Source organism: Lucilia sericata, unplaced genomic scaffold, assembly GCF_015586225.1.
Source record: "Lucilia sericata isolate MDLA Ls3-8-SP2 unplaced genomic scaffold, ASM1558622v1 Contig000523F_arrow, whole genome shotgun sequence".
In the NCBI taxonomy this organism is placed as follows: domain Eukaryota; kingdom Metazoa; phylum Arthropoda; class Insecta; order Diptera; family Calliphoridae; genus Lucilia; species Lucilia sericata.
The window spans coordinates 77,104-87,619 of record NW_023994535.1 but is presented as its reverse complement, the minus strand read 5'-3'; the positions used below and the strand labels follow the sequence as shown (position 1 = coordinate 87,619).

The following is a 10,516-nucleotide window of genomic DNA, read 5'->3' as shown; positions in this document are numbered from 1 at the left end:
TTAATGTTTTATTATTGCTAATGTAACGGTAGAGTTGAACGCTTGTATTTATAAAAAAATCTTATTTTGCTTTTAATGCACTCAATAGTTAAAGCACACTTTAGCCTTAAAAACCATTAATAAAATTGTGATATTCATAAACAAATAATAAACGTATATTAACTATTGTGCTGATTTATGTTTAAGTTGGCAGCACTGTACAATATGGCTGTCATTTTATGTGTTAGTGTTGCGTACAATTAGGATAAAATGTTCGTTGATTCGGTTTTCTTAATTTCATATTTTTGTTTATAATAAATTTTTGACAATAAAAACAAACTTTTAAGAAAAATAAATATATATATGGCTTTAATAAATGTCTATTTAGTTCAGATATATAAATATAACATATAATTTCTAATTATTATTAAAAGTATCCGAATAACGGATATTTTGCGACAAAATATACATCACTATGACACATTTTCTTATTTTTACTTATTTTTCTTGTAATTTTTGATAAATTTTTGCAAATATTGATAAATTTCTTTGATATTTGACTAATTTTAATGCCGGCGAATATATTTTGCATTAGTATAACACTAATCAATATAATTTACATGGTTAATTACTTTATGGCATTATATTTAACCAACAAACTTTGAAAAAGCCAAATAAAATGATTTTGTCCATCATTTGGTTGACAGACGGGCATTTCCAAATTGCCTAAAAATAGTGCTGGACAATTGGAATATTGTCAAATATTCATGCATTAATCCAATAATGCCTAGATTTGAGTTTTTCTTCAAAATATAATCGTTTAAAAATTTTCTGGGATTTTATTTACAAATTTGTAAACGTTAAAATTAGAATTTTTAGATTTTATTTTAAAAGAAACCATAATTAGTTTTCGCAATCAACCTAAAATTACCGGAAAAATCTTTATCTGAGAAAAAAATTGTTAAAAAAACAACTTATTGTTGGCTTAAAGAAGGGTCGAGCCTACAATAAAATTCTTCTAATTGTCAATGGTTTATTGAAGGTGTTTTAAGCTATTTCACGTTTATAAATACGATTTTCCTGAATTTTGCCTAAAATTATTTAATAAACCTAAAATAAGTTTTTATAAATACAGCCGGAAAAATATAATATGAGTTGAAACGTTATAAAATTAAACTTTTTTTAAACACACTGTGGTGAAGGGTATATAACATTCGGCAAAGGCGACTATTGAACTCTTACTTGATTATAACCTTCACCTTCGTGAGAAGCGTATATATGTATAAGTTTGTCATTCCGTTTGTAATTTCCAAAATATAATTTTCCGACCCTATAAAATATATATATTCTGAGTTCTTATAGATAGCGGAGTCGATTAAGCCATGTCCGTCTGTCTATCTGTCCGTCCGTCTGTCTATCTGTCCGTCCGTGTGCCTGTTAAAATCCGCTTTCAGAAGACCCCAGATATCTTCGCGATCCAAATCTTCAATAATTCTGTCAGACATGCTTTCGAGAAGTTTTCTATTTAAAATCAGCAAAATCCGTCCATAAACAACGGAGATATAAGCAAAAATCACAGACAACCTCTGAAAATTTCATAAAAAAAGAAAATTTTTTTCATTCATTGATAAATAAGCAACAACAACACTGCTTATTCAATGCGTTGTGTATTTTGTTTTTTTGTGTGTTTTATTTCGTTTAGCGTTGTTGTTGTTCCTTTTGTTTTGCTATTGCTATAATAATGATATAGTCGGGAAAATGAAATAAATTTATATTTCATAAAATGAATATTTTATAAATACGCTATGGTGAAGAGTATATAAGATTCGGCACAGCCGAATATAGCACTCTTACTTGTTTTTTACTGTAGTTATTATTACACTTAAATTAATGCGATTTATTAAAGTGTTTTATTATTTTTTTAATAATATTAATTTTGTAACTTAATGAAATACAATTTTTGTATTAGATTGTGAAAATAAAAAAAAAAATTGCAGTAACAACATGATAATGGCTTTTAATATTTTACACTTACTTAATAACATATCTTCCGATGACTACTACATACAGTATGCATTACATGAAAGAAGTCTAATAATAACTTATAAATAATGAGATACATAAGTATGTATTTATATTTAGATGTCTAATATTGCTCTTTCTGATTACTATTTAATGCAATTTTTAGATGCGATAATTGGTAAATATAGGAAAATGTTGGAAAATAGTTATTTTACGAATTAAAAAACTTGCAAGTTTTCAACCACAATCTTAAAATCATGAATGTGTTTTATTGTGTGAAAAAAAAACAATACTTTTAAAATTCCTATATATACTCAAATTTCACGCACAACTCTCGTACATTATTAAATTCTAAAAACCAAATGTAGATTTAATGAAAAGGTGTTTTCATACGCAACTGTAATTAGTGTTTTAAAGTGTTTTTAATTAAATGTTTTAAATGAAAATAAGCACAAGTTGAAGTGTTTAGTATGTGCATGTAATACGAGTAATAACATGTAGAATGTATACAAATTGTTTATTTCTGTGAATAAATAGGAAATGAAATCTAAACTCCAGTTAAAACCAGCTTCCTTAGACATAAATTTGAACATAAATATTTGTAATGTCTTCAAAAACAAATTTGTAAGTTAAATACCGCATTTATACATAAAGAAACATACACACCTATGTATGTATATTAACTCAATCCAGCCGTTCGAGGTGACTCTACCGAACTCTTACATATATTAAGATATAACCTTGAGTACCACTTTTATGTTAGTTTTTAGTGTTATAGTCTGCCTGTCCGCAGATCATGGATTCATTTCCCTTGGGCAACTTAATTTACAATGGATTACTTTTCATGGGTTATGTAACTACTTCCCATGTATTTTCTAGGTGTATTCCAGCTAGATTATTTGAAGAGACTAAAGCGATTATTTATTCATCGTGAAAGATTTGAATGCGGAACTATTTAGTAGTTTGACATTTTTAGAACTTTGGGTATAAAATCATTTCCTTTTTAAACTGTTGGGACTTACTTGTAGACGCACAGAAACACACAAACCTCTGCACAGTTAACAGTCAATATTGTGGTATAAATCTGTGTAATTTGTATTTAATTGAATGTGGTTTCAAATAAAATTACACACGACTACTTACACACAATTCTGCGCTTGAACAAATAACTATACATGGGAATAGAAAAATAGGTGTCACTTTTTTGTCACATGTTTGCCAAATTTGTAACTTATAGTCTACATAATTTTCTCTTCTTTAAGGCAAAGTAGATTAGCTGCTATTGTTATAGTTTGTCTATGCGGAGGTTGTGGATTCGATTCCCACCAAAGACTTTGTTAACCTAATTATCATAAACTGAACCCTTACCGATGGCTCGAAGTTCATTTAACTATGTCCGTCTATCTGTATGTTCTCTGAAATCAAGATCCTGAGGACCTCAGATATACTAAGGATATAAATATTTTACTCCTTAAAAGTACTTTGGAATGACAACAAGATTCCTGAAGTATATGGCAACATCACTAGTTGCAAATTTGCTGTTCAAGAATCTGAAGTTGTTGTTTTAGAACTAATTGAAATTCTAATTTTTGTTGAACATTAAAATGTTGCTCTCACCTATTTTTCTATTTCCAAGTGTTTGGAACACATTTATGTTCATAAACATATTTACATACATATAAGTAAGTAAATACTTTGAATGTTTCCGTATGAGTGCTAGAGTATTATAATAAAATATTTTGATTAATGTTTTATTATCAAACATCAAGTTGTTGAAAGCGAAAATAAAACTAAAGAAGGAAAAAACCTACTAAACCTTAATTTGCATTGTTTTAAAATCCCTTTTATGGATATGAGAATATGTATGGGATTCAATGATACAAATGATAAATGTTTGAAATATTTTTCTATACATATTAATACGTAAATATGTAAGTATGTGTTTGCACTAGTATGAATGTGTATGTGTGACTTTGTGTTTTGTATCAATCAACCATTTTTCCCACACTCAATTTCAAATTCAAATACACACATATTAACACATCCCATCTTTGAACATTCATTACACATCCTTGCACACACTTATTTGAGAAACAACTGAGCCGTATAATTTGACGGCTTTTCTGTTTGAAATGAATAATGTGTGAGTGTGTGTGTGGGCTTGAGTTTGTTTAAAGGAAACTGTCTGCACAGCTGTCATTATTGATAAGTTTTGGGTTGTTTTTTTTTTTTTGGTACTATTGTTAAAGCATTTACTATAGAAAACATAAATTTTTGTTAATTTTTTCCATATAAAGCTATAGATCGATAGCAACCATATTCATATTCAAGCTTTTTTGTCAATCATATGATTGGTTTAAGTCTAAAATGCTAAAAACAAAAGCATACAAGATTTAAACAAACTCAATTGTTAGAATTGAAATATTTTCCAAAGGTTATAAATGTTTCGTCATAACCCTACACTCACACTCATTTAATTTCTGTTGGCAAAAGGGCCATAAAAAATTAAAACTACTATAACTCGTTAAATATGTTACAAATCGATTTTTAGCTTATTAATAAAGAATTTTTTAATCAATTATTTTTCATGCCTCACAAGAGAGCATCGTAAATAAACACATTTATGCGTTATGGTGGAGAAGAGAAGCTTCCTTTTGCTCCTCAAATGAAAATTTATAAAACGTGTAACATAAACCAAACAAATATTTCCCTTGAAGGCTGTTCCAAACAGGCAAGCGGAGGCCAACAAGTAAATAAACATAAAATTTTTTCCTTTTATACAGAAAAAGCATTTCTGTGTAGTTAAGTGTAAAGGAGAGTATGTGTACGTTTCGATGAAATCTGTAAGCGATCAGGGAAAGTGAATTTATGAAAATGTAACTTTAACAAGGGAATTTGTTGCTTTCAATCATATTGAGTGGTTGAAAATATAAAAAGGATAGCAAGGAAAGTGTTTTAAATTTATCTAGGAATCACAAACTAAATTACAAGTAATTGGTATTTATTTTGTACAATAGAAAATTTAGTTACATTTTAATTTATTTTCCCTCTTTGTACAATAAAATTTTGTTTAGAAACTGTGTTTGTTAGTTTATTATTTTAAAAAAGGTCTATTTAGATTGCTGTCGTATGTACTAATATATGTATTTGTGTGTGTGTGTAAATATATAGCAGTGTATTAATGTTGTTGTTTCAACGCAATAATGACCAACTTACAAAAGACCAACAATAAACAAACAAAACAAACAATGTAACAGCTATAAAAATTAATTGCTTTTGTTAAAATACAAAAACAACAGCGAACGGCAACAGTACCAAAGCACAAAGAAAAATGAACAACAACAACAAATTAACGACGACAACAGAACAGCAATGAAAACTCCAACAACGTTACATAAAAAATTCTCATACAAACACTAACACCATAACAAATACACCAACCAGTAGTAGTAACTGTAGTGGCAGCAACAAGGACATTATCATAATTGAGTTATAGTGCAACAATTATAATTTCTCATACTTATTAACATTTTAATCAAGATAAAAATTGGCTTGGTTTATTGTTGTTATTGCTGGTATTGTTTATTTTTGATTGTTGTTACTGTAGCTAATAAAATGATGTAACCAGGAACAAAAAACTCTTTATCTTTATCTGTAATTGTCTGGTTATGTTTGATGAAACAATTTGTAAAGGGTTTTGTCTTGAAATCTTAATCGAGTTATTTCAACATTTAGTTTTTCAATTTACGCGTTTTAAGGAAGTTTCGGAAGTTCTTATGTTTTTGGCCAAAAAATCTTTTCCTAAGTGAAAAAATCAGTGATCACAATTCAAGCTGCTTTTTCAATTTAAACATGTTTCAAAGAAGTTACAGCAGATTTTATTTTTTCAACTAACACAATCAAAAAAAATCAGTTTAGAGATTAAATACAAACCTCTTTTAGGTAATTTTTGTACCACTTCTATATAAGCAGTTAATTTTGAAGTTAATTATACAATTTTTTTTTCCTTATTTTTGGCATCTCTTTGAGTTCATTGTATAAGTAAGGTTATTGTATGTAGTTTCAAATTGTGTTTGTCAGCGCGCCATACAACCGTTTTGTTACAATTTATTTACACCTACGACAGCATCACATATACAAATCCACTCCTGCTTATAAATTTTGCCACATACAAACTATGCTTATTGTATGCAAACAATTGTTGGCACATATTTACTTATACTACACACACTTATACATATTTAAAGCATTTATATACAATGTATATTATACATACATATACATTTGCAGACAATGAAATTGTTTACATTTAATGTTAGTATTGGGTTACAAATACATAAATACACAATAAGCCAGAATAACAAAATACTCTTGTGTACTTGAACTCTTGCAATACGACGCGTTTTTGTTAAAGGGTAATAATAATTTAAAAATTTTGTCCTATAACAAGTAGGGATGTTTTTAAAGCCCCCATGTTTAAAACTTAGTACTGAAAGTATATCAAATAAATCAAGGTGTAAGTGACTGTTTTGATTTAATAAAAATTATTTAGGGACCTGTTTTACTGAGTTTTAAGACTAAAATTTTCTATTTGTATATCGGATGAAGTATTTTATGCTTGGAACTGTAATATATTTGAGGTTATCTTTACATAAGGACCCAAAAGCCAAATTCAAACCTATTTATGTAATTGTTTAATTATACCCTATTATGGGTTTACGTTGAAGTTTGTAACGCATAAAAATGTTGGCTTTACATCTTCACCAATCGGCCTAGAATCCTTTCGATCGTCTGTATGTATGTCTGTCTGTCTGTCTGTCTGTCTGTCTGTCTGTCTGTCTATCTGTCTGTCTTCTTTCTTTGACCGAAGGACCATTATTTCACCCAGTCGCCATAATTATGTTAAATGTAATTCTAATAAAAATTCAATACATCCGATAAAGACAGTGATTTCCACTAACGTACAACCAAATGGTTGAATATAATCTTTTGAAAACGAGAGTGAAGAGAATCATCACTTTAGTGTCCGCTTTGTAAGTTTTATAAGTGTCCACTATCACTTATAAAACAAACTTAAGCTTTTGGTCTATCTCTTCGTAATCTAAGGAGTGACGATTGACTTCCTCGCAGGAAAAGCACATATTAAAATAGCTAGTCATCTGTGCAGTCGGTGGCTAGGGGTAACCCTATGTGGTAGGTTATATAAATAAGACTTTCCAACCGAACTGCTGGGTAGTGTTACTAATAAGTTATGCATAATGCGTCGATTCACATCACCTTTTATAGGTTCTCATTTACTCTAGCCTCTACATAAAGTACCATCTAAAGAACGAAAAAGTAACAAAAATTTCCCTCATTAACTTCGAACTCTACATGCTTAATTTCATGTTTTTAGGATCAATATTATATAAAACTCAAGTAGTACCATTTAAAAAACAAAACAGTACCAAAAACTAATTCTTTGTACCGGAGTTACAAGTGACATCGCTTTAGTATAATTAGTGTTACTAAATTTACCAATTTCTCAAATATCCCGTTTTTTCCCCTTTTGGTACTTTTTCCCCTTTCAAAAGTAATAATAACTTTTTCCAAAAAGTTTCGATATCGTAGTGGAGCCAATCATTTAGTTGTGCATATGAATACAAGTCATTACATAGGAAACAATGTTATATGAAACAGTACTAAAAGTAAGTTTCCAAAAATCCAAAAAGTACTAAATTCGTATTTTTATTTTTGTGATAAGTAAAGAAGGAGTCAAAAATATTATTTTGTATTTTCACAAGATATTTGAGGTCCAAAAATGTACCAAAATACAGTGCTTACTCGTTTATTTCCTAAAATTTTGAAAAAAAATCAGTTTTTATATATTTTCTAGTTTAGGAGATATGAGGTTACCGAATTTACACGTTTTTCTCTTTAAATATTCGAAATTCCAAAAATCCCGTCTTAGTGGATCTATTTTTATGAGACCACTCTCCACAGCTCTTTAGCTTCAACCATTTAGGCTGTGTCAGTAAGTCAGTGAATCAGTTAGTAACGTTAGAATTTTATTTTATATATACACATACATATAAGGAAAGCGTTATACTAAATTTCATAAAAATTGACCCACTGGACTACATTTTCTTACCTGCTCCAACATTTATTTCTGGAAGTTTAAATAGGCGTATGCGCCAATGTAATTAATAATGTACTGGTGCATATTTCTATTCATATACATACTTACAAACGAGTTTATATCCCAGCTAGCATTTACATGATTCATTGGCGAGCGCGATGATTTTGCGACTATTTTTTTAATCGTCCACACGATTGTCCTCATTTTGTGAATCTTTTTTCAATCTTCCAGACGATTGTTTCATTTTGTGACTCGTTTTATAATCGTCCTGACGATTATTTAAAAAAATATATATTTTAATGAACCAAAAGATGCTTTTGCGAGTAATTTTGGCGATTGTTGAACGAATTAATCGTCGCTTATGTATTTTAGCGATCATCGGAGGATTGTTGTTAGTCAACGATCATATTTTACTCTTCCAAATGATGCATATATTATTGTCAAACCGGTTTATTTATATTACGCAACAATCGCCGATTACGGATTCTGGAGATAGTTGGGCGAATTTTACCGTTATACGTATAAACGTTTAGCAAAAACAAATTATTTTGTCTTCTTTTCAACTCAGTTTATAATCAGTGTCGAGACAAGTAAGAATAAAAAGTGGTTTTTGAAGTTTATTAAATTAAAAATTTAATTTTTAATAAAGTTTCTTATAAATACTAAGTGTATTAACTAAAAAGTGTTTTATTAGAAATCAAAAATTAAATTTATAATATAAAATAATTTATAATGCTATCAAATAAAGCAATAAGATTAAAAAGCAAACGAGAAGCAAAAAATATGATGGAGTCTGCTTATAATGAAGTGGGATCATCCAAAAAACAAGTTAAAGGCAGGGAAACATCTGATTGCGATGATGTCCCAATGAAAGTCAGTTCTTTCGAAAAATTGGTTGAATCGGATTTCACTGAAACATCATCCGTTTGCGATAATTTTCCAGTTGAATATATAGAAGAAGTGAATTGCAACAAATACAAAACAAACCGCCAGATAATCAGACAGGTATAAGAACATTATAAATGTCATAATTTCATTCATTATACTTTATATTACATTAATTCTTTCAGATAGTAAACAAAATATGTTGACGGAGATTTTAGGAGAAGTGCGCACGCTAAAACAGCAAATCGGCAGACTAACAGAGGAAGTGATAACCGTAAGAAATGAAGTGCGTCAGTTAAAATTAATTTATTCTGAGGAAATTAAAACCAATTTAGTGCCACCTTTACCCATAAAAACTGTAAAACAGTTGGAAGAATTACATAAACAAATAGAAGAGAACGTGGATATTGTAGCTCAATTGGTATGTATATAATTATCCGTCTATATACATATTTTTTAATATAAACATACATATATTCATATCAAAATTTTTACAGAAATACGTTATTGGTAAAGTGGGTGGCGACAGCTCCAACTCGTTTGTCAGGAATGCAATTAAAAAAATGCTGAGCGATGATGTGGCTGCAAAATTGAGTTGGCGTGGAACGAACAGTAAGCCCAGTATTCAGGAATTCAATATAACGAAAATTATAACAAGTAAGTATTTTTTATAACATGATTTTACTGAATTCTAATTATTTTCTTTTTAAAGGTGTCTGCCATTCAAAATTTCCGAAAGCTGATGATGCAGGTATAAATAAGGATTACAACAACATTTTGTTCATGCTGGTGACCGTCTCAGAAAGAGTGACCGAACCAAAAAGATTGATGAAGCCAAGAAAATTGACGATTTGGCTGAAAAATAACTTTATTTTTTAATAATTTTTCTATTGCATAATTATTTCCATTATTCATATGTATGTATTTATTTTCATAATTGAATTCAAATTTATAAAAATAACTTTATTTTTTAATAATTTTTCTATTGCATAATTATTTCTATTATTCATATGTATGTATTTATTTTCATAATTGAATTCAAATTTATATTTAATTTTTTTTTATTTAAAGTTGACAAAAAATGCCAATGCAATAAACAGTATAAAACGAATATCAATACTTTTTATTTTTAGCATATTTTTAGGCATTTTAGGATCAATTAAAATCTTCTTTACGATCGTTCCAAGACTCTTCTATAATTCTTTTTATCGCATCGTAGAAGATTCATTAAGACGGTTTTGTAAAGATTCTGTTTATCGCATCGTAGAAGATTCATTAAGACGATTGTGTAAAGATTCTGTTTATCGCATCGTAGAAGATTCATTAAGACGATTGTGTCAAGACTCTTTTTAACACATCGTAGACGATTCATAGAGAAGAGTCGCGGCTGTGACACAGTTACTCCCGTTGCGTTGAACTTTCGTAATTGGAATACGATATCGTGGAAGATTAATTTAATCGCCACCTCCAATCGCGGAAGACCCTTTTTTGAAAGAAAATGCTAGCTGGGAT

At 29.1% G+C, this 10,516-nt stretch overlaps 1 protein-coding gene across 1 annotated transcript; it reads left to right on the top strand.

Annotated features, from left to right (window-relative positions):
• Positions 1-8,664: 8,664 nt before the first annotated feature.
• Positions 8,665-9,811, top strand: LOC119605821 (the record flags this gene model as incomplete). Its single annotated transcript, XM_037959137.1, has 3 exons — positions 8,665-9,425; positions 9,502-9,661; positions 9,717-9,811. Coding segments are annotated over exons 1-3 (477 nt in total), but the record flags the coding sequence as incomplete, so codon positions are not given.
• Between the last annotated feature and the right edge of the window lie 705 nt (positions 9,812-10,516).